The sequence below is a fragment of the Rhineura floridana genome, chromosome 10 (assembly GCF_030035675.1).
Source record: "Rhineura floridana isolate rRhiFlo1 chromosome 10, rRhiFlo1.hap2, whole genome shotgun sequence".
NCBI classification, from domain to species: domain Eukaryota; kingdom Metazoa; phylum Chordata; class Lepidosauria; order Squamata; family Rhineuridae; genus Rhineura; species Rhineura floridana.
In genome coordinates, this window is record NC_084489.1 from 17752477 (window position 1) to 17777652 (window position 25176).

The 25176-nt window shown below is 40.2% G+C and overlaps 2 protein-coding genes across 14 annotated transcripts in view; one reads left to right on the forward strand and one right to left on the reverse strand.

Moving 5' to 3' along the window:
* Positions 1-16114: 16114 nt before the first annotated feature.
* On the reverse strand, positions 16115-21222 carry LOC133365351 (uncharacterized). Of its 5 annotated transcripts, none has more exons than XM_061587099.1 (3): positions 20597-21222; positions 19391-19670; positions 16115-17885 (listed from the first exon to the last, which is right to left on the reverse strand). In XM_061587099.1, exons 2-3 carry the CDS (start codon positions 19412-19414, stop codon positions 16221-16223), a joined length of 1689 nt encoding a protein of 562 aa, XP_061443083.1. In that variant the 5' UTR covers positions 19415-19670; positions 20597-21222; the 3' UTR covers positions 16115-16220. The 5 variants fall into 5 exon arrangements, with proteins under 5 accessions (XP_061443083.1, XP_061443085.1, XP_061443081.1 ...); XM_061587101.1 differs by having other exon boundaries at positions 19581-19670; positions 20578-21222; XM_061587097.1 differs by having other exon boundaries at positions 20578-21222.
* Positions 20682-25176, forward strand: part of CLASP2 (cytoplasmic linker associated protein 2) — a 232004-nt gene continuing 227509 nt past the window's right edge. For 5 of the 9 annotated variants that reach the window (XM_061587088.1, XM_061587092.1, XM_061587087.1 and 2 more), the window contains exon 1: positions 20683-22052. In XM_061587088.1, the coding sequence (XP_061443072.1) occupies positions 21858-22052 (195 nt within the window). In that variant the 5' untranslated portion in view covers positions 20683-21857. Of the gene's footprint in view, positions 22053-25176 lie in introns of all 9 variants that reach the window. The other 4 variants (XM_061587096.1, XM_061587086.1, XM_061587091.1 and 1 more) reach the window with 2 other exon arrangements.

A 25176-nucleotide genomic window follows, 5' to 3' on the forward strand; every position in this document is an offset into this window, starting at 1 on the left:
AGTTTATACATTTTCGCAATTATATTTTCATCATTTGTACACAAACCTATTTCAAAATCAGATTTACTTATTTCAAACCCATACATTTTCTTGTCCATTTTATATCTTTCTAACAATTGTAAATAGGCAAACCATTGAGAACTATATCCTTCCTTTGTCAGTTGTTCTCTCTCTTTCATTATATATTCTCCATGTACATTTTCTAATAGTTCTTGATAAGTTAACCATTTCTCTTTTCTTTTTTTTTTTTTTCAATAATTTTTATTCAGATTTTCATAAAACATACAAGACGAAATCATAAAACATTCAAAGACAAAAAACAAAATCAAAAATAGTTAAACAAAAAAAAAAAAAGAAAAAGAAAAAACAAAAATAAAAAATAAAGAGTAAAATATTGACTTCCCATTTGTCAAAGATCAAATCAGTTATAAGTCTATAATATATAACAATCCTGTCTCTTAAGTCATATTATAAAATCACTTTCCTCCAGTAGTTATCTTACTTAATCATCAAATCTCATAAACATTACTTTATTCTTTCCACAAAAAGTCAAAGAGAGGTTTCAATTCTTTAAGAAATATATCTATCAAATTTTTTTTTCCAGATAAGCATATCGATTAATCCATCTCATTACTAATTATGATAATCTTATTGTCATAACCATAGTCAAAATAAACATTTCAATTAATCCATCACATCAGAATCTGTTAGGTTCAGTAATTTCAGTAGCCATTGTTCTATTATCCCTATTAGTTCCATTTTCCATCTTCCATCTTCAGTAGTCTTGTTAAGTCCAGTAATTTCAGTATCCAATCTTCCATTATCAGTATTCCATAATAATCTTGCTGTCAAAGCCATAGTCATATAGTAAGAGTCTGATGGGAATTACCTCTATCCCAAATATTTTCTTGCCATCCATTCTGAATAGGTTGCTGAAATACTGCTGTAAAATCATATCTCTGTTCTTTTTTTCAAAATACACTGGGTCATCTCTTGAAAGTTTTTCCATTGTCACATGGCTGCAGTTAATTCCATAGATTTTCTCTATATTGGGCTCCATCACATCATTCCAGTCCAGAAGATTATCCATGCCATTGATAACTTTATCTCTAGAATCTTCATTAATTTCTTCAGAGATAACATTGAGTTCCAAACAATAGATTTTATTTCTAAAGTCCATAGACTCCAAATCTTGTTCCTGTTCCACGTTTGTTCCAATCTCCGGGATCTCCTCTCTCACAGGGACCCCTGTTCCAGTCTCCAGGGTCTCCTCTCTCACAGGGACCCCTGTTCCAGTCTCCAGGGTCTCCTCTCTCACAAGGACCCCTATGTCTTTAATCTCCTGTGTCTCCAAACAATAGATTTTGTTTCTAAAGTCCATAGACTCCAAATCTTTTTCCTGTTCCACGTTTGTTCCAATCTCCGGGGTCTCCTCTCTCACAGGGACCCCTTCCAGGGTCACCTCTCTCACAGGGACCCCTATATCTTTAATCTCCTGCTTCATTTTACTCAATTCAATTTTCAGCTCCTTACAACCCTGTCGCAGGTTTTGTTTCGTTATCTCAATCTCATCCATTATTTTCTGAAACATAGTTATTTCCAGATTCTCAGCCACTTTCTTAATTGCCATTTTAAAAGAAAAATATAGGAAAACCACTTCTTATTTCAGCAACAATTGGGTTAATACTCCAAACTTGGTGACATCACAGTATAAACAGAGCAGACAGCCTTATCTCTCCATGCTTAAGTAAACAAAATGCAGTTCCCAGGATCGAAACAATTAATGGCGGTCGTCAGGAAACAGATTCGTCAAAATAAAATAGACCAAAAAGAGAGTAGTCTCAGACAATATAATATTCTTCAAAATAAAAATCTGGAATAGAAATCCCTCTTCTGTGTATATCTTTAGAATGCAAATCCAGGACAGCTTTTTGCAACAAAAACAGAGATAAGCTATTAATTAGTGAGTAGCAGAGAGAAGTTATGGCTCCCCAGTGAGATGTCAAAAACCGATCAATCTGGCAAATCTCTTTTAAACAGCAACAATTTAAGTCAAGTAAAAGAAAAATATAGAAAGAAGGGTGCTTGCCTGTTAGTGCGTTCTCTCTTAGAAGATAAGATGAACGTTCGCTTTATCAGATAGAGCTTGTTGTTGAAAATCCGTCCCACCTTCGTCGGCTGGACCTCGTCCCATAAATTAATGAGATCTGGTCGTCCCAACAAAAATAGGCTTTGAGGTTAATCTCTTCGTTTCTCCCTACCCGGGAGAAGTTTAATCAGTCAAAAAAAAAAAAATCTGACTGATATATCTGAATAAGCTTCTTTTGAGGCAGGAGCCCGTCTCAAAAGCAGGCACAGGCTAAGTCACCCTTCCCGGAAGTCCTCATTTCTCTTTTCCAGCCATTTCTCTTCTGTAGAACGCTTCTTGACTTGAGACACATAATGGTATTTTCGAATAAAACCTTGGTTTATATCTATTCCATATTTTCAACAGAGGACGTCTTATAAAATGATTATTAAAGTCTACATTTACTTTTACTTTGTCATACCATAGATATCCATGCCATCCCCACTTCAGATTATGGCCCTCCAAATCCAGTAGTCTTTTATTCCTCAATAAAATCCATTCCTTTATCCAGACTAGACAGCAGGCAGCAAAATAAAGTCTCAGATTTGGTAATCCCAGTCCTCCTCTTTCTTTGGCGTCTTGTAGTAGTTTAAATTTAACTCTTGGTTTTTTTCCTTGCCATACAAATTTAGAGATATCTTTTTGCCATTGTTTAAAAGGTAAATCAGAGGATATTACAGGTATTGTTTGAAACAAAAACATCATTCTCGGTAATACATTCATTTTTATCACAGATATTCTACCCATTAATGACAATTGTAGTTTATCCCATTTTAGCAGATCTTTCTTAATCTCTGTCCATAATTTTTCATAATTATTATGAAACAACTTTGACTTTTTATTTGTCATAATGATACCTAAATATTTCAACTTTTTCTCTATTGTAAAATCTGTCTTGTCCATTAACTCTTTCTGTTCCCTTAAAGTTAATTTTTTCACCAACATCTTTGTTTTTTGATTGTTGATCTTAAATCCTGCTAACGGTCCAAATTCTTTTAATTTGTCCATCAATACATTAATTCCTTCCAAAGGGTTTTCTAATACAATTATCAAATCATCAGCAAATGCTCTCAGTTTATATTCTTCTTTTTTTATCTTTAATCCCGAAATCCTTTTATCTTGCCTTATATCTCTAAGCAGCACTTCTAAGACCAGAATAAATAAAAGGGGAGATAATGGACATCCCTGTCTTGTACCCTTTTGTACAAGTATTTATTTTACTATGCTATTGTACGTCGCCTAGAGTGTCCGTTAATTCGGACAGATAGGCGACTCACAAATAAAATTTTATTATTATTTTATGTTATTATTATTTATTATCTGTGTCATAGAGGCCCAGGTGACCTCTGTGGCTAGGAGTGCCTTTTACCAGCTTCGGCTGATAAGACAGCTGCAGCTGTTTCTGGACCGGGATAGCCTGACCACTGTTGTCCACGCACTGGTAACCTCCAGGCTGGATTACTGTAATGCACTCTATGTGGGGCTGCCTTTGAGGTTGATCTGGAAGTTGCAGCTGGTGCAAAATGTGGCAGCCAGACTGGTCACTGGGGCAGGGTATCGCCAACATGTCAAGCTGCTGCTGAAAGAATTGTACTGGCTGCCCATTTGCTACCAGGCCAAGTTAAGGTTCTAGTTTTGGTGTACAAAGCCCTATAAAGCTTGGGACCAGGATAGCTGAAAGACCGTCTTACCCCTTATATACCTAGTCGATCACTGCGCTCTGCAGGTGAGGGCCTCCTGCAGATACCCTCTTATCAGGACGTCTGTTCTGCACAACATAGGAAATTGACCTTTAGTGTGGCGGCACCTACCCTGTGGAATTCCCTCCCCATCTCTGTTATCTTTTCGGCGGCTATTGAAGACTTTCCTCTTTCAACAAGCCTTTTAAGTTAAGACCTATCCCAGTCTGCATCTGGGTTGGAATTGCTTTTTAATATGTTTTTTTTAAAAAAAACAAACATTTTTTCTAAACAATATGTTTTTAACCCTTTTTATTTAAGATGTTTTTAAAGTTTTTTAAAAACGTTTTTAAAATTGTTTGTTTTAATTTATTTTAAGGTCTGTTTTTATGATGTTTTAAAGTGTTTTTAGTGCTTTTGTTTGCCGTGCTGGGCTCCTGCTGGGAGGAAGGGTGGGATATAAATAAATAAATAAATAAAATCAAGAAACAATAAGAACTAAGAAATACAATGAAGAATGTCAGGGCAAGGTGTAAAATTTATTTTTTTATAGACTGTATTTATAAGTTGAATGTTTACGTAATATTTGTCAAGAAAAGTTCAATGAAAAGATGGCTAAAAGCCTTATCTACTTTGTTATATGTTTATATAATCCATCCTAAGATTCTTAGTACTCAATATATGTTCAATCTAACATTTAACTGTTAACTGTATTGTAATGTGCTTATGAAACAACAGCTTTTATTGTAAAACAGTCAAGAATCAGTTAGAAATGGCAGCAAATTCATAATGGTTGTCTGGCATTAAAATGAGAGCAATTTCTCTCGTCCTATGTTTTCTTGGGGGTCTTCCCTTAGCAGGGCAGGTAACTTTGGCTGCAGTCCCAAGCACATCCACTTGGAAATAAGACTTACTGAAATAGAACAGTTTTACAGAGAAATCCAAATCATGGGAAGCCATGGGGGGGCAGGAAGCTCCACAGCATCCTCTCCCCATTCAGGAGCCGTCAGCTGGGCTGAACACAGATTCTGTCGGGAGCTGGATGTGGGAGCTAGAAGGGGTGAGCTGACTCCCATGAATAGCATTACCAGGGAGTTAGCAGTCTCCATTGACCTGCAGTTCAATTATTTTCCTCAGCTGACCTTTTTGCCGTGCAGACAGGACCTGCAGGAGCCCTCCAAGGGGTACTTGGATGCTGCGTAAATCCTCCCATGGCTCCTCCCCTGCCATGCCCCTGAAACACCCCATTTTCAGGGCTACCACCAGCTATCCATCCACCAGGCTGGCTGTCCTCAGTGGATCCGTTGGCACCGACGGGCTCCCTGTGCCACTGTGGCTCAGCCAGGGAAGGGGGTTCTGCTAGCTGAGCTGGGAGCCTGCCAGCTCAGCCAAGGGTCCACCAGCTCCCCCTAGCCTGGTGTAAACTCAAGTTGGATTGAGCCCTTACTTATTTAAGACTGGTGTGACTGCTGTATTTACACAATGTTGGGCTGGCAAAATTCAGCTCACACTGTGAAAATTTTAGTTTGTCTAATATTATTGATCATTAAATGGAAATAATCTTGTGTTCACAGAAATCTTTTCAGTTATTTTAAGTAGTATCAGGAGTGTAGTTGTTCGTGTGATGCGCTTGGGACAAAACATACGTGGAGGCACCTGTTTTGAAGCAATAGATATGAATTGTCAATGAGAGAATGATGTCTCTATTGTGGAAGGATAAAATGCAAATTCTATATTAACATATGTTTTATTGTCTCTCATCACAGAACATTGTCCCTATAGTCAAAATTTTGAAACATGAATGCCATCTGTTGATCACATACTTTTGAAGTGTCAGCAGTGCAGAATATGATGCAATTGAACAATACTGAAAAACTCCCAAGCAATGAAGGTCACTAACATGGCTACACCCTGCTTTGTCAATTTGTTTGAGTACAAAACGCTACCGTGAGCCTAAAGATGGGCAAGACAACAGCTGCCTACACGAAGACTCTTTCCAGGCTACATCTTTGTGTTTGATTTCTATCCTGTGCTTTGAGTCAGAAGGACCACAAGAGGGAGCCCAAATTCAGTCAGAAAAAGAAAAGACAAGTGTTAGGTGTGCCAAGAAAAAGCATATTAACATTATGTAGGTGTCCAGGAATTCAGTGTCAGCTTAAATGCATGCCAAGATGTTAATAGATAGAGTTTAATTGAAATCATACTAAATTTATTTGGATTGCTTCTCCAACAGGCCAAGCAGAAAAGCAGAATGTAGATTCCTTTTTCCTTCAGTGAATGGTTCCACAGCCATTTGTTTTCTTGACGCTTATTCAAACACGGATATCCAAATACAAAGATTTGCAGGGCATGACATTATTTATGAAAAGGAACCTGAACTGAAGTTAAAATACTCTTATATCATTTCCTTCCACCCAAATGGTTTCCTTCTCTTTCCCACTCTTCTTATTTTCAAGAAATTATGGCTGATAAACGTAGAAGCTATTTTCATTGCTATTATCTACATCCCGACTTTTTAAAAAGAAAAAAAGAAAGCAATTAGATGACGAATTTGGAACACTTCACATATTTTCCAAGTCATGATAGCTCCATAACAGCAGGCTTCATCTTGGGCTGAGATTTCCCCTATTGTTGTACAGCATATTATCTAGGATTTTTCTCCCTAGAATAAAAAGAGTGCCTTACACAGGCCCAATGGGTTTGAAAGGGAGGTGTGCAAGAACACTTGTTGCAAAGTAGCATTCTTATGCAACTGTATTTTGCTTTTGGAAGGATTGGACAGGAGAACTTCCCAGCAGACTGTGTCCTTACAGTTTGAAATCCTTATGGATGAACATCATCTAGCACACTACCCAGTAAAACTGCTGTTTCAGATTCTGTAATTCATGTGCAGTATAGGCATATATTAATATATTATGTTGGTATGCTGTTTATGCCAAACAATTATGGATGTCAATTGTAAACAACTGGGCTACAACAATGAATTCATCCAGAGTGCTCGGCCCATTAGTTTGTCAACATTACTGTACAGCATACAAATCAAATTTCCATTCATCTAGTATTCAGTTACTTATTTACATTGTATTTCTCTTACATTGCAAATAATCCTGAAGCAAACTATCCAGCCAAAGTTAAATCATGTTCCATTGATTTCAGCAGAAAGGATAAGCCTGTAATACTAAACTTATTTGGCATTAAGTTCCACTGAACTCTTTTGGACTCACTTCCACATAAATACACTTAGATTTGGATGCACATAACTCCTATTGAAAAGAGATTCAAAAGTGATAGGCTTTGGCTGGGTTGTGTGTCCAAGGTATGGCTATACCTTAATTAACTCTGAGAATGTTTTAATCAGCATCTAAAAAGGCAGGTACTCACATCTTAATATCTTTGACAGAAAAAGTGCCAAATTAAGGTAATAAAAAGCACCACTGAAACATACCAGGTATTAATCTGCTCTGAACTGCTGAAATTACATTGAATGCTGGGGGCTGGTGAATGGGAGATCAGCCCATTAATTTGTACTTCATGATCAATTATATTGCTCATTTTAAAACTTAGTGTTCTAGAATAACTAGATTAACTCTTCTACTTCAGTTAACATGAAGTATTAAGACACACCACTAAGAAAATGTCCTTAAATCCCAGTATTGCATAACTTACAATAACATTTCTGCAATTTCCTTGACAACATGCTTAAGGTACATTAAGCTGGGTGTCAGTATCCACAGCTATTCAGATCCAATATTCAGATCCCCTTAGCAAATGGATAGGGAACTGGTACTGTCCAGATGTTGCAGGACTACAGCTCCTATGATCCCCGACTACTGGCTATACTACTGATTATGTTGGAGTTGGAGTCCAACATAATCTGGAAAGTCACAGGTCCCCACCCCTGGCTTAACAAATTGCCCAGACTACTCCCAGCATTTCATTAATGTGTCATCATTTAAGGTAATATTGAAGCAATTAGGAAGTTGACTAAAACACAACCAGCAGAAAACTTTCAGTGAATCTGATCAAGCACAAGCAAGAGCTCATTACTGGACTTACTCTCTGGTAGTAATAAGCAATACTTCTCTGCCATCAGTGCATTCTTGCAGTGTTGTCCAGAAAAGCTCTTCTGAGTGGCCTGTGACGCCCTTCCCTGGTTCTCCCTGTCAGGTTCCCACCTGCTTGTGGCTACTTCCTTTCACTAGGCACCACCAGGGACACCACCAGTCCGGACCGTCCTTTATATGGTTTCTCACTCCGCTCTAGCATAGATCTCACTAGATCCCACTGCTAGGCAGCACCACCAGTCACGTCCTATAACCAATACTCCCAGAGACTTTGCCTGAGTCTCTCTCTAGCTGGTTACTTTTGTGACTGCGTGCTTATGCTGTTCCCAACCCCCTTGTATCTTTATATATAAAGCATACAACTCTGGGTGGCTCTGGATACCTGACTTGTTACTATTTCTCCCTTCACCGCTGCCACCATTAGATACTGCTTCTGTTCAGCCTTGGTAATTACCTTGCCCTCCTTTCTGGTCTGTATATTCCCCAGCCAAGGATCAGGCCTTTGGTAAACCAAACAAGTATTTATTTACTAATAACAGGAAATAACAAGATTACTTTAGGAATGTTTCACAAGCGTATGGTTTCATATATGGTTACTCTTTATGTTTCTGTTCATATATATCCTCTTTAAATATTAGCCAAATCCAATCCAAACTTCCCTCAGAACTCTGCCAACCAACTCAACAACCTCTCTCTAACCGACTCTCTCTCCCACCTTCCAACCGACCCCCCTTCATCACTCACAAACCTCCATTTATACCTTCAGCCAGCCAGCCACTCAGCCAATCATCATCCAGCATACTTCAGCTTCTCACCCATGTACTCCCCCTTTCTCTCTCAGTCATTTACCATACATCACCCAATAGACCCGCACTTACCATATTTACAGATGCTAACTTACAGGAACATCACATGGCCCCCGCAGGTGATGTGAGAAAACCATCAGTGGCCTGCTGTGACTTTATTTGCTAAACATTTTAAAGACAAATTCACTCACATCCCTTCCTACATAGATGCCATCAATTTAGCAATATAGTCCACTAATGGGTCCAGGACAATTTCTGGTCCTGTGTTACTAGATGATTTTAAGTTATCATGGCCAGAGGATATGGTTTGGTATTTGGTGTGGCTGACCACTTGTTTGCTTGGCCCCTGCCTGTCATGGGTAATAACATTTAGCAGGAAGGTTTATCAGTTGGGTCCAAGAGGAGAAATAATGCCTCTGTGGAAGGGGAGGCTATCTCAAGTGCCTTGAAAGAGGCAGTTGTGAAGTTGCTTCTGTTCTAAATGTGGATCAACTTCCCCTAAAAAACAAGTTTGTAGTCTAAGGGTGCTCACAGACCCACCAATGTCACTATAAGCCCAGGTGGCATCTGTGGTATGCAATTCCTTCTACTAGAAATAGCCTGGCCACAGTTACACAAGTAAGCACTGAAGTGGACCACTGTGTTGTACATGGGGCTCATTTGAAGAGACTTTGGAAACTTCCACTTCTACAAAACACAATTGCTCTGTTACTAACCAGATTAGCTATAAAGAACATATTTTGCCAGTTGTTAAAATAGTTGCATTGGTTGCTGATCTGTTTCAAAGTGCATGTCATTATTTTTAGCTATAAAGCCTAAAACGGTTTGGACCTAACCTAAAGGGCAGCTTTCTTCTGTATGAGCCTGATCAAGCGTTATGATCTTCATCAGAGACCCCAAAAGATTAAAAGAACCTTTCCAACTGTGGTACCTTGAATATGAAATGCCCTTTATAGAGCCCCTCCCATAGTGCCCACTGATGCCTTTTTGGCACCTGGTGAAGTGTTTTTTTATTTGTCCAGTCTAATTGAATAGCAGGCTTTAATTAGTGTTTTATGTTTCAGTCTTGCTTATTAAATTGACACTGCTGTTTCTGTATTGTTGTATCATTGAATTTTTATTGTATTGATTTGTTATTTTAATCACACACTGCCATGGAAGCATATGCTGATGGGCAGTACAATTTGTTCCCGAAAAATTGTATTATTTTCTTGATAAATAGTGCTGATATTTTTCTGAGAGGATAGGAGCAAAGCAGAGCTTGGAAGTAACTAGTTACAAGTAACTAATTACTTATATAATTCATTACTTTTTTGAGTAACGAGTAGGTAATTTCTTTACAGTTTGATTGTAACAGAACTAGGAGTAATTTTACTACTTTTGTGGAGTAATTGTAACATTTCCAGAATTACTTTCGGACATTACTGGGGGCGGGAGCAGGGGAAGTCTTCTGCTCCTCTGATTTGTGGATGAAAATCATGTGCCTCAAACTGGGCTTCTGTGCAGTGTCGCTCTTTCCTCATGCTCTGTGGATGGGTAGGAGGCGACGAGGGAGGAGGCAGAGAGTGAGACAGGGTGGAGTGGAGAAAACAATTATTTAAAAAAATGGATAGTGGTGGTGAAGAATGGAGTGGAGGGGAAAAGGATCCAGAGGTCAAGAACATGGATAAAGGAGGAAAAGGAGGCAACAGCAGAATGGAGATAAAGAACTGTGGAGGTGAAAGATGACAACGTGTGTGTGTGTGTGTAAGAGAGAGACAGAGACAGAGACAGAGAGACAGACAGAGAGAATACTGCGTTCGCACTTGGCACACAAGGTGGCCTCCACCACCCTCTCTGGCTACTGTGCTGCATTTGCAGTATTTTAACTTTTTTGCATCTCAGGGGAAAATGTTTGCTTGGGTGAGTGTTCCTTAGTTGGTGGCAGGGCAGGGTCCGGGAGGTGGTTAAGTGAGAGATATTATGCTGGCTGGCTGGGGGGGGGGGTTGCACTTGATTTGACGTGCAATGATCTGAGTAGTGGCCTCAGCCTTCCTCCCCACCACCCTTACCAGAGGAGAGACCACCATTGCTACCTTGAATAAAAATAATTATTCTACTACCTCTGTAGGTGTGTGCTTATTTTTAATGTTGTTTTAGGCTACTTAGATGTGCAGTAGCCAAGGCCAGCACCTTGTAGGTGTTTTTTTTAAAGTAACTGAAATGTAATTGTAATGATTACTTTGGAGGAAAAGTAAAATAATCAGTTACATTCAGAGCAATTGTAATTGTAATGGTAATTACTACTTTTTTGGGCCATGTAACTGTAACTGTAATTTATTATTTTTTAAAAGTAATCTTCCAAGCTCTGGAGCAGAGTTGTTCACACACAGCTGTCTCTTGGAATAAAATGGATTATTGTCAAAAAGAAGCTATGACCTAGGGAAAGAATGAGTAAGAAAAATCTGGTTTGAAACAAGTCCTAAATCAAGGCTCAGATTTTGTTGCCAACGATGGACTTGGGGGTCTTCAGGTCGTCTTTTCCTCACCTGACTGAAAAAGAGGTGATCGTCTCTCACACCTTAACCAGAACATCACTCCTTTTGTTACAGAACTCATGTGTCTGAATACCTTATGCCTTTGGAAACAAAACAGGGCCACCCAAATATGAGGCCACGGTTTCTATTTAGCGGAAGTTTGAATCCCTAAATATGATGAAGTATAAAAGTTTGTAAATTAAAAAGAGATGGGGAAAAATGCTTTAAAAAAAAATGCTTGACAAGAAACCACGAGGCTACAGAAAGATGATGGCAGCTGAGCCCAGCCAGAAAGAAAAGAAAGGGTCTAAAATCCTCCAAAATATGCGAGCCAGTAGTAGGCATAGCCAAAATAAAGCTCTCTCACACTCTCATGTGTACACACAGCCAGGCAGCAGCTCTCCAGTCTCTCCCCCACACACTGATACACATATGCGCATGCACACATGTGACACACATACAGCTGGCTCCTGCTCAGCTAATACAGTGGCAAAAACAAAACTGTGTGATCTGCAGGAGCACACTGTTCTTACCCATTCTTCCCCCTTCTGTTCTAGCACTCCTCCTTTATTTGGAGCATTTCCAGAGCACTTGGCTATCTCCACCAGAACTTTTGAATTGCTAGAGGAGATCAGAGGAAATAGGAAGGCCTAGCACTCCCGTCTGCTCTGATGCTCCTCCAGTGTTCTCCAAGGGATTGCCTGGAACAACATTCCTGGTCACTGCCATCCTTTTTATCAGCAACAATGTTGCCATTGATACTCCCTCTACCTCAGCGACTACACTGGCTATGCAGCTATTGCAACCACTGATATTTTTTTTAAGCGGTGCTGCGGTCACTCATACCATTGCTACAAAATATGACAAGAGATTGATGGGCCACTAAGATAGGCTTTGCGGGCCAGTTCTGGCCCATGGGTTCACCGCCCCTAATTTAAAGCATAGATGGGGAATCTGTGGCCTTCCAAATATTGAAGAACTACTACACCCATCATCCCTGACCACTGGTCATGATGGCTGAGGCTAGTGGGCACTTAAGTCCAACATCTGCAGCATTCTACATCCTTGGTCTAAAGAAACCTCGTCCTCAGTCAGACTGTTAGGGTCTATCAGCTAAGCCTATGGTTAGGAGCAGCTGAGGCACAGAACGTTACTACTTCAGCGGAGAACACGCCCCCCCCCAAAAGTAATATGGAAGGCAAGGGAACATAGGAAAATGACTTGATAAAGCTTATCAGTGGTGGGGTGGAATGGGAATGTGTGCCATGATGAGGTTAAAAACTTTTCCTGTACTATATAGCAATGTTTTGGGTTTGTAGAACTAGGTCCCTTGCCCCACTATGTAGCTATATAACATGCTCCAATTTGAAGGCACAACTGTCTAATGCTATAGAAGGGAAGGAAGGTACTGAAGAGGAGAATGGGGAAAAGGTATCCTTTTTCCATTCCCCATTGTTGAAACTCCCAGCTGGAACAGAAGCATTCCTCTTAAGGGGTGGAGATGCACTGCAACATTCTGTTGCTGGTCCCACTTGTTCTCCTGTATTTCTTACACATTTCAGAACATGATACTACATGCAGTAGTAGTAACCTTCTAGCAGTTTGGGTGTGTGCAGAACAAACAGGTTTAGTATGAATTTCTGGTTAGAAACAGATATTGTTGAAGTCATTTTAGTTAAACCCAATACCTTAGCAGTGTTGTAATGTTCTTTGTCAGAGTATCTACTCAGCCCAAAAACTGACTCAGATTTTATATCGTTCCCACAAAAACTTTTCAATTCATATCACAATCCTGATTTTAAAATATATGCTTGAGTGTCTGAATAAATGGCAAAAAACCCATGTAAATAAATCAATATTTTACTAGATTTTTTATTTTTACTGGTTTATAAAAATACTGGAAATGTTATTCTGCAAGTTTCTTTGCCATGCTTATGCGATCCTAGCAAACGGTAGATGTTCAGGCTTGTAACAATCTAGTAAAGTTCAGTGCTAGAGTGGCTAGAGACCCAGGAGACCTCCATGGCTAGGAGTGTTTTTTACCAGCTTCAGCTGAAAAGACAGAAACAGCCATTTCTGAACAGGAATAGGCTGGCAACTGTCAGCCATAAACTGATAACCTCCAAACTGAAATACACTCTATGTGGGGCTGCCCTTGAGGTTGGCCTAGAAGGTCCAGGTAAATGCAAAATGCGGCAGTTTGACTGCTCAATGGGGCAAACTATTGTCAGCAAGGTATGCCACTGCTGAAAGATCGTAAGAGCCTGCTGGATCAGGGCAGCATCCTGTTCACAGTGGCCGACCAGATGCGTGTGGGAAGCTCGCAAACAGGATCTGAGTGCAACAGCACTGCCCCCTCCTGTGGTTCCTAATAACAGGTATTCAGAAGCATATTGCATAGCCATCATGGCTAGTAGCTATTGATAGCCTATTCCTCAATGTATTTGTCTTATCCTCTTTTAAAGCCACCCAAGTTGTTGACCATCACTGCCTCTTGTGGAAGTGAATTCCAGAGTTTAACTATGTGCTATGTGAACAAGTACTTTTGTTGTCTGTCCTGCATCTTACAACATTCAGCGTCATTGAATGTCCCCAAGTTCTAGTGCTGAGGGAGAAAACATTTCTCCATCCACTTTCTCCATGCCATAATTTATACACTTGTCATGTCACTTCTTACTCACCTTTTCTCCAAACTATAAAGCCCCAAATGCTGCAACCTTTCCTCGTAAGAGAGTTGCTACATTCCCCTGATCATTTTGGTTGCCCTTTTCTGAACCTTTTCCAGCTCTATGATATCCTTTTTGAGGTGAAGCAGTATTCCAAATGTGGTCACACCATAGATTTATGTTATAGCATTATGATATCATAGATCATAGAACAGTAGAGTTGGAAGGGGCCTACAAGGCCATCAAGACCAGCCCCCTGCTCAATGCAGGAATCCAAATCAAAGCATTCCTGACAGATGGCTGTCCAGCTGCCTCTTGAATGCCTCCAGTGTCGGAGAGCCCACTACCTCTCTAGGTAATTGGTTCCATATTGGCAGTTTTATTTTCTGTATCTTTCCTAATTGTCCCTAGCATGGAATTTGCATTTTTCACAGCAGCCACACTGGGTTAACATCTTCACTGAGCTACCAACTATAAACCCAAGGTTTCATTCCTGGTTGGTCGTTGCCAGTTCAGACCCCATGAGCATATATGTGAAATTAAATTTTTTTGTTCCAATATGTCTAATTTAATATGTTTACACTGAATTGCATTTACCATTTTACCACCCACCCATTCAGTCAGTCTGGAGATCCTTTTGGAGCTTTTCGCAATCCCTTTTTGTTTTAACAATCCTGAACAATTTAGTTTCATCAGGAAATTGAGCACCTCACTTCTCACCCCCAAACCTAGATCATTAATGAACAAGCACAGGTCCCAATATCGATCCTTTAAGGATTCCACTTTCAACATCCATCCATTGGGAGAACTGCCCATTTATTCCTACTGTCTGCTTTCTGTTTCGTAGCCAGTTCCTGATCACACAAGGACCTCTCCTCTTATCCATGACTGCTGAGCTTACTCGAGTATTTGGTGAGGTACCTTATTAAAAGCCTTTTGAAGCCCAAGCACATTATATTCACTGGATCACCACCATCTATATGCTTGTTGACACTATCCAAGAACTCTAATAGGTTAGACAGACAGGACTTACCCTTGCAAAAGCCATGCTGGTGCTGCTTCAGCAAGGCTTGTTCTTCTATATGCTTGGTTATTTTATCTTTAGCAGTATTTTATACCAGTTTTTCTGGGACAAATGTTAAAATAACCAGCCTGTAATTTCTGGGATTCCCACTGGATCCCTTTGTAAAGACTCATGTTACATTGGCCACTTTCCAGTCCTCTGGTATAGAGGTGAATCCGAGGGACAAGTTGCATGTTTTTGTTAGATCAGCAATCTCACATTTGAGTTTGATAACTCTCAGGTGGATACCATCCATACCCAGCAATTTGCAAGTTTTATTTTGTCTATTAAGTCTAAAACTTCATCTCTCGTCACCACTATTTGCCTCAGTTCCTCAGATTCCCTTCCTGCAAAAGTTAGTTCAGGCACAGGGATCTGCCATAAATCTCCCACAGCTGCAAAGAATTCGTTTAGTTTTTCTGCAATCTCCTTATCCTGCTTTAGTACACCTTTGACTCCCTTGTCATCAAAAGGTCCAACTGCCTCCCTAGATGGTCTTGTTTTGAATGTATTTAAAGACATTTTTGTTTTTTTTATGTTTTAAGAATGTGTTCCTCAAATTCTTTTTTAGCATCCCTTATCGTCTTACATTTCTTTTGCCAGTGTTTGTGTTCCTTGCAGTGGTTGCCAATTAGCTACCAAGCTAAATTCAATATACTGTGTACAAAGTCTTGTACAGATTGGGACTAGGATACCTAGAAGACAGACTCACCCCTTATATACCCATCTGATCACTGTACTCTGCAAGAGAGGGCCTCCTGCAGATACCATCTTATCAGGAGATCCATTCCATAAGATATAGGAATCAGGCCTTTAGTATGGTTGCAATCTCTCTTTGGAATTCCCTCCCTTTATATATTACACAGGCACAGTCTCTGCTGTCTTTTTGTGCCCACTGAAGAGCTTCCTCTTTCAACAAGACTTTTAAGTGGAGATCTTTATCCCAGATTGTATTTGTACTGGAACTATTTCACTGGTCAACACTAATTTTATTGCCAATGATGTTTGATTGATTTTAGGGTAACTTTGTGTCACTGATTCCAAATATGGCATCAGTTTTGCTAGATTGGCTCTAATTTTTGAGATAATGGATGCCCCCATCGAAAAACATAACAAATTCAAAAAAATTAATGGTCAGGCATAGCCTACTCACAAATGACATGGAAACTGTCTCAAATCATACAAAAGTAAACACATGAAATACCTAATGTATTCAGTACAATAACATTAAAACAAAGTAAGCTGATTCAGATAATCACAATTAATGCATAGAAAAATGCTGTGTATATGATTTTCTTTTATGTGGGGGCATCAGGACAATCACGTTGGAGGCTCCAGCAGTAGTCTGCCATCATGTGTCTGTCCCATCTGCCTTGATACCTTTCCTCCATCACCTTTATATCCTGATGGAACCTCTCCCCTTGTTCCTCACTAAAATCACCAAGATTATCTGGAAATCTGTCTAAGTGGCTATGGAGATAGTGTACCTTTATGCTCATATTAGTACCCAAATGTTTAAAGTTAGCGAGCATGTTTTGCACCAATTCTTCATAATTGTCTGCTTTGTGGTTACCCAAGAAGTTCTTGACAACTGAGACATAACTGCACCAGGCAGAAGCTTCAACATCATTCATAAATTTAGTGAAATTCAAATCATTGATGAGTTCACGAATTTTAGGACCATCAAAGATTCCTGCTTTTAGTTTTTCCATAGTCAGTCCAAGGAACGATCTACAAATGTATTTGAAGCAATCACCATCTTTGTCCAAGGCCTTAACAAATTGCTTCATCAGTCCAAGCTTGATATGGAGTGGTGGGAGAATGATTTTTTCTCTGTCAACCAATGGCTTGTTAATGATGTTTGCTGCACCTACAGTCATGTGTTCCCTTGAAGGCCATGACACTTTTTTCCAATGATCTCGCTTTGCCCTACTATCCCATAAGCAGATGAAACAAGGGTACTTCGTGTATCCACTTTGCTGCCCAAGCAAGAAGTTCACCATCTTTAGATCAACACAAATAGACCACTGGTGCTCATGATAGCAGAGCTTCTGCAAGACCATTTTGATATTTTCATATTCTTCTTTAAGTTTTGTTGAGTAAGCAATTGGAAGAGATGCATAGCGGTTACCATTGTGCAATAAAACACATTTCAAGCTTCTGGTGGAGCTGTCTATAAAAAGCCGCCAATCTTCTGGTCGATATTCCGGTAGTCCCATTTGGAGAAGAAGTCCAAGAATGTTATTGCAGTATACAAGTTCTTCATCTTGGCTGAAGTATGGAAGAAGTCCCTCCTCTCTTGTCCGATAAGCTGTTATGTTAGCTTCTGGCTGTAGACAGTTCTTTTCCATTAGCCTGGATGCTAAAAGTTCAGATGCCTGCTTTGACAGACTGAGGTCTCGTATCAGATCATTGAGTTCTTTTTGGGAGAACTGCTCAGGTGTTGAAAAGCTTTCTTCATATCCACTTCCAGGGCTACCACCTGTGCTACACTCCACGTCCAGCATTTCTTCAACATCTGACAATGGAAGGTCAGGCAGTGAGGTAAACACTGGTATGGGAACGTCTTCGCTGTGTGGCACAGGTCGCCTTGCTGAGCCCAAATCAGGATACTCCCACCTATGTTTCTTGTAGCGATTGAAGCCTTTCACATTCACAACACAAAAATAACAATCATCGTGATGGTTTTGCGGCTCTGTCCACACCATAGGCACACCAAACTTTAAACGTTTCCTTTCTCCATTTTTCCACTGTCGTAGGCACTCTACACAGGTTTTGCAAACCTTATGGGGAGCCCAAGACTTATCTTGATCTCCAAGCTTCACTCCAAAATAAGCAAGATATGCTTGTTTTACAAAGTCAGTGATGTTTTTTCTTTGTTTTTGCAGAGTGTATTCGCCACAAATGTAACAGAATGCATTAGGATTGTTTAAGCAGCCTCTTCGTGACGAACTCATATTCCTCTTCCAAAAAAAAAAGAAAAAAGTATCAATATGATATTATATGCAATGGATAAACTTGCAAAACAATGTTCAAGAGTAAAAAGACAGGCCAAACCCTGCTGCATATGTCAGCAGCTACAGGTCGTATTGGGGTACAATCGTCATTTGAGGGGTATCCATTATCTCAAAAACTAGAGCCAATTCGGCAAAACTAATGCCATTTTTTGATTTAGCACTCCCAAAATACCCTAAGGTCATTCAAACATCCTTGGCAACTAAAAAAAATTTTTTTTTTGTTGGGCTGTTTAATTGTTTTTATATATGGAATTCTTTTTAAATGTCTGTATTGTTTTTGTATATGGAGCTGTTTTGAATTGTTTTCAAATTTGTCTTGCTTTATGGTTATCAATTTTATAATTGTGTATTTTATTGCTGAAACCTGCCCAGGGACCTTAAGTTAATAGGTGGCTAAGAAATCTAATAATAAATAATAAAATAAATAATAAATATTGAAGTAACTCTGGAAATATATTGAAAGGTGGTGTATAAATGCACAAAATAAATTATTGAGGCAGAATTCTACTATTATGGGGGGGGGAATCTTTCCAGCCACTTTCTTCACATCATTCATTAATGTCTATTGTGTCTCCAGAGAGAGATTACATCTTTTTTTGTCATGGCAAATACAAGATATTCTAAATGCAACCACATCATAAGAGTTACATAAATCTACTAAAATACTGGCAGTTTTCAGTTTCAGTTTGTTTTTTTCATTTCCAACTGACAGATGTAATTTATGAAGTTTGATACTGCTGTTTTTTTATTATAGGTTGTATGGAAACAGGTTTTAATCTTTTGAATTGTAGATGCTGTAAACCACTGTGTGGCATTTTGGCAAACGGCAATATATACATTTCTTAAAAATTAAAAAGCTATGAAGCTTGTCATTTGCAATATGCTTTCCAATATGGTGACATCCATTTCAGATGAACCTTGTATTTTATCCCAATATGCGTAACCTTACACTTAAGTTGATTTTCTCTTATCTTTTTTTGTCCATTCATCTTGTCTGAAGTGATATTTTGGAACTCTTTGCAGCCTTCTATGGTTTTTATTGTCCTGAATAATTTGATTCAATCCATGCACTTGACTTCCTCACTATTCACTTTGTTTCTAGCATTTATAAATAAATTAAACAGCACCGGGTCCAATACAAGTCTTTGGGAGATAGCACTGCTTACTTTGATTATGAAACCTGACCACTCCTACATGAATTTCCGTGACATGTCTTCACCCAGGGCAAAAATTGGATGAAAACTATACTGAATCTGAAAGATCTGGATTACATATGCCACTGTCGTCGTGGTATGATTTTGCTAAACCACAGCAGTCTGTCCCTTTAGGTTTCCGATAATACCCTGAATTACAGCTTGAAAGCAAAACCCTAGATCAGACCCCTTGCATGTTTAGGCAAATAGCTGATTGGCAGCCATTGCTTTCAGACTGTAGGATCAGATTGTAAATACCTTATCCTGCTTCAATCTGAGCATTCAGAAAAGCGGGCAGCCTCTTCACTGAGGAAACTGGTTGCACACTAAAGTTCTTCAGGAGCAAATTATATCAGTTCAGGATGTGGCTTGGCTCTTCTGATATGGCACAAGATCCTGCCTAAACCTGTCGCTTCTTTTTCCATTGCATTCCCATCCCTTTGCTAACCTTTCTCTTCCACTTGTGTGCAGCTTAAGGCTGGGTGAAACTCAAGGTTAGGTTGCAGATGCCTTTCTCTTGTCAAATAAGAGCCTTGACCTGGAGGAAAAAAGGTTTGGACGTTATTATATCATGCCTATGACTTGGGATGAGGATAAGATTAACGTTTATTTGAAAATGATTAACTTTGAAGCCCAATTGATAATTCAAGTTTCAGTTACCATGCTGAAGTTGGTTACTAATTCCCAGTTCCTTATCTGCTCAAAAGTTCAAAACACTAAAAAAGAAAGAAAGCTCCAGGAACTTCAAAGTAAAGTTTAAATGTCCTTGAACCCCAAAATACATGTTGTGATACCTGAAACTTTACTTTTTGAGTTCCTGGAGCTGTGAACTTTCCTTCTTTTTTTGTTTCAAACTTTCAAGCAAATAAGGAACTGGGAACTACTCCCACTGATCTCAGTATGAGAGATTTCAAGGTTTGCTGATACAGTAATAATGAATTGGACGGCATACACAAGGTTTTTCTTAAAAAAACCAAACAAATTTCACTGCCCTGACAGATTGAGAATGAGCCCTTCCCCACTACCCTACCTTTTCAGAGCAAGAAAACCTGAATTTAGCATCCTCTGAAAGAAGTCAATACCACCTAAACTTCTCAGGGGCTTCCTACGGACTTCTCTACAGGCCTCTCCTTCGGGCAGAACACAGACACCCGTTTCCCCAGTAGGCCGCAAGTATCCCAGTGTAACAACACTAAGTACATAAGCGCGCGCGCAAGGCACACAGAGCTCCCAAAGTACGAGCAACAAGAGGAGGAGCCTGTGCGATGGACCCCACAAAACGCATTAATTTCTCCCTGAAAATAAGGACTCCTTCAAAAAAAAAATCGCAAAGACAACCCCAACTACTACCAACCCTTCATACCATATCTACATTTTACTCTTCGGCTTATTTGTTCTTATTCTCTTAGGTTCTATTTGAATACACGAAATTTTATGTTCCGTACAGGCACCGAGTAAACCTACTAAACCACCAGGTCTCCCGCCCTTCTTCAAGTGCCATGATATGATTGGTTGATGGAGTCGAAAGAAGCGGTGGTGTCTGAAGAAGAAGCGCAGTGACGTCCATTGGACGCATGCGCCTGCACCTTCTTTGAGAGAGAGTCGTACAGGATGCGCGTTCTCAGACGGCGGGCCCGCAGAAATCCACGCGCACAGGCATAGACTGAGGGAGCAGGAAAGAAAATGACGGGATGACGAAAGGGCGTGCCTCGGTTGCACACATGCGCAGGAAGTGTGTTGGGTCCTCGAGTGGAGAAAGTGAGGGAGGGAGAAGAAAGTGGAGCCGTTGAGTTGAGCATCGCTGAGTTGAGGGGGCGCGTGCGCTCGGAGAGAAAGGGAAGGAAAAGGCGGGGCCTCTGCAGGGTAAGTGACGCCCCCGGTGTGTGGCTGGCTGGCGGTGACTCGAAGTGGACGCAACTTCCACAGGACGGAGCGGCCGTCACCGCTTCTAGGGAGAGGAACCGGCGCAACCTCCCTGGGTCCCTTTTTGCCCTTCTCTGTCTCAGCTTCCGCGCCCAGCCTGGGGCTGGTGCTGGGAGCATGAAAGTTCCGCCATCCCCTCAGTACCAGCACAGCGGCTCCCACCGCTTCCTGCTTCCCTTGGTCAAGAGGAGCGGCTACTCTTCCTCTCTGTGGTGAGAGGCTTTGGGGCGTCCGGCGGCAGCCGAAGTGAGAGAGAACGCAGGCACCCTCGGCGGCATCTGCGGTAGTTCTTTGCCCGGCCTTGAGGGAACACCCCTCTCCTTCCATCCTATCATAAAGTTCCTCGCCGTCTCCCGTTGTCGAGCCTCGGAAGACTTGGATGAGGTTACTTTTAGTGGATAAATTAAAATAAAATCTCGGCAGGTAAAGAGAGAACGAAGAAAACAACACGCACGTCGCTACCACATCCCCAAATAAACCCTGCACAGCTTCGGATTTCTTTTTCCTTTCCTTCTTCCCTCAAGTTTTGCATTACAATAGCAATCACTGGAGACACTTGTTCACATTTTTTGATGTCTTAATATGAGTTAATGATCTATTTTTGTCAAAAACTGGTACTTTCTGGGGTTTATTTTTGGGGGGGGAAACGGAAGGCAAACGATCTCATCCCCCTATCTGCTGGTCAGACCTTTGGAGGTGAAGAGAGAGAACTTTCCTGAATATCTGAATTTCACTGCACCTGAGAATTACTCCTGGGATAGTTCCAATCCCCCCCCAAGCTGTAAATAGACACAGATCAACAATGGAGCATTGCAAGATGGATTACTTCTGTGATCAGGTACAGCAGAAAGATGTGGGCCGCAGGATGCAGATTGGCCAAGAATTTTTGGAGTATCTGAATGATCCCAACATTTCCACCGACCTGGAGCAGGATCAGCAACGCCTTGATAAAGTAATGGATGAATTAACAGGATGGGTCAACTCTAGTAATTATAAGGTGAGGTTAGTTGTGTTTTGTTTTGTATGCAGCAGGAGAAATGTATCATATGCGGCTTTAGTTTTTGTAAAGCGTTTTCTCCCTGGCTTGCCTTTTCACTGTGGGCCAAAGCAAGTTTATTCTAAAATTCCTTGAATTTTAAAATGTTTTTATAAGTTGCTATTTTTGTAAAATAAGAAATTAGAAAACAGTATAAATAACGTACTAGCCCAGTGGCGAAGGGCAGGCTCCAAATATAAAATCTACATATTATCACATTAAGACTGCCATTCTATATATAGAGACATATTTTGAGGAGTCTCATTAAATTCCTGGGGCTTGCTTCTGAGTAAACCTATGTAGGAGTTGGTTCTATATCATCTTCATGTTGATTCAATTATAGGCTGCAGTTGTGTCTCACTTGTTTGGGAGTAAGCCCCGTTGAAGTCAGTGGGGGCTTACTTCTTAGTAGACTATAAGAGTGCATTGTTGGATATCTTTTTGATGCCCCTTGATAAGAAACTTTTTGTATTTTTAAAGTAATGTAAGTGATGTCTGTGGATAGTCACTAGTATATTGCATAATTTATCAAGGTGCTCAAATGGTCCTGTTTGGAAAGTAAAGATCAGTTATCTTGCATCAGTTATCTACATGTTAATATTTTCATCCCAGGATTTTGCATTTTACCTTGCAGAAAATTCCTAGTGACTCATTCTTCAAATTGTCTAAGTAGTTTTTTTTGGTGCTATGTAGGGAAGTAGTAATCATTGAGACATGAGATGTAAAAAACGTTTCTTAAAACTTCTGAGGTTGCAGTAGAAAGCTTGAGGATGTTGCTGTATTGCCAGTTATGGACTTTTCAACTGCAGTAGCTGTTCAGTGTATAACTATAGCTCTTTACACTCCTGTCATCTGGTGGCGGTATTGGTCCATAATCCAGGCTTCAGATGTGTTGATTTCTTGAATTCCCATAAGGATGAATCTGTGTGTGTATAATGTATACTCATTATATATGTATATGCATGCACACAACTGCTCTGAATTCTTGGATACTGATTTAAACAATATTATGTAGTGCTTTCAGGTAAATTAAATTGTTAGTCTTGTGGTATTGTAAGTACCTCAGTCAAGACAGTTAGTGATATTTTTGCTTCTGTATATTGGTCTGTACTATGGATTTTCAAAATGCTACACCTACAAATAGGACTGTACCTATATTTATGCAGCAGATCAATTCTTGGTATAGTTTATACTTGTTTTTAGTTAGCTTCCCAGTTACATTTTTAATACTGATCTCTAATGAATGATCTCGGAAAGGCAAGTAGCCAGTTAAGACAACATCATACGAAACAGAAATCATAAAGAAAAAGTGAGTGGGAAGGCAGGCTGTGTGAGCAAACATATGCAGTGGAAGGAATGGAGAAGCATTTCTGACCTAAGGTAAATATTTTGAAAGTACTAGAATCAGATTCTGCAGATCACAGCTTAGAAAATAATGCATTGCCCTACAGTTTGACTTTTGTTTATATGTAGTGAGGTATTTCCATTTTTTCACAGCATGTAAAAAACCATGCTTATAGATGGGCAGGTGTTAAGTGTTCAATATATGCTGCTATTTCAGTAGAGCTTTAATACTTATTTGCACGATGTTGCTGTAAGTGGGCCATAGTTACTCACTGAAACTATATCACATAACCACATCTGGTTTACTACCGGCCTCGCTGCCCAGCAGTCTCCCTGCCTAACCTGAGAGAGGTGGTCTTGGACCTGGTGTTGAAGACTCCCAGACTGGTTCTGGGAGACTTGAACATCCATGCTGAAGCCACTAACTCTGGGACAGCTCAGAACTGCATGACTGCCAAGTCCAGGGCTGTGGAGTTGGTATGCCAAACCTTCAACTCCGACTCCTCTATTTTTCTACTGTCCGACTCCGACTCCTTCATAAATGGCAAATGTATATTAACTAGTAATAACAAATTTACTGTAGTAAAATGGAAGCACAAGGCGTTTCATCACCACCACGTGAATTATCAGGCTAGATTAATAGAACATAAAATATATTTATGTGATTAAAATTTCTGAACAAGAAAACTTTCCAAAATTCCTATGAAAGTTTTTATTTTGAAGTCGGAGTCGGTACATTCTGTCTGACTCCACCCAAAAGTGCTTCCAACTCCACGACTCTGACTCCACAGCCCTGGCCAGGACAACCATGGGGCTGTCCCATCATGTCATCAGCCTGATGCATGAGGCAGGCCACACTCTGCATCAAATTTTCTTGACCAGTCAGAAAGGTGATCTGAGAGTTGGACATATTAACACCAGTCTCTTGCCATGGACCGATCACATCCTGTCAGGATTTAGGCTTTCAGCATTTCCTCTCTGCAGAGGCAGAAGATCTATAAGGATGGTCCACCCTCAGGGGCTGATGGATCCAGTTGCTTTACGGATGTTTCTGGGAGATTTTCTGGCTAATATGACTGGCGCTCATGTTGAAGCTCTGGCCGATAAGTGGAATATACTTATGACATAATTGCCCCTAAGCATCCTCTTCTACTTGATAGAGCTCAGTTGGCTCCTTGGTATACACCAGAACCGAGGGCAATGAAACAAGGTGGGAGATGGCTTGAAGGCAAGTGGAGAAAAACTCCAGACGACTACAACTGAACACTAGTGTGTGTTCATTATCAAGCCTACTCTGGCACTGAAGACTGCAAAGGAGACATACTTGGCTGCTTCCTTTACATCCTCACTGTGACATCCAGCAGAGTTATTCCAGGTAGTGTGGAGCCTTTTACAGTCTAGCCTGAAGGAGGTGATAGAACTGACTACTCTAACTTGTTTCACAACATGTTGAGGATGAATCACTTGTTTCCTCTGAGACCTCAACTCCACTGTTATAGCAGATGAATTGCAAAAGGCATCCAGAACATGGTGTAGTCCTGTTGTGTTGGATAACTTTGGGCTGTTGACCCTACCTCCTAATGGCTGATAGAAACTAGCAAGGAAGAGACAGCTGACTGGGTTAGAGACGTGATTAATGCCTCCTTGAAAAAGGGAGTGGTAAGACCACTCCTTGGGAAACCCTCCCTGGATTTGGAGAATCTAAATAATAATTGACTAGTCACTAATGTTCCCTTTTTGG

Bases quoted from the DNA above. Each gene is read 5' to 3' on its own strand.
- LOC133365351 (XM_061587099.1), bottom strand. From the start codon at position 19,414: ATGCTCAGATTGAAGCAGGATAAG. The intron at 17,886-19,390 runs GTATTTACAATC...TTTTTTTGGAAG, and splicing joins TCAGATTGAAGCAGGATAAG to AGGAATATGAGTTCGTCACG.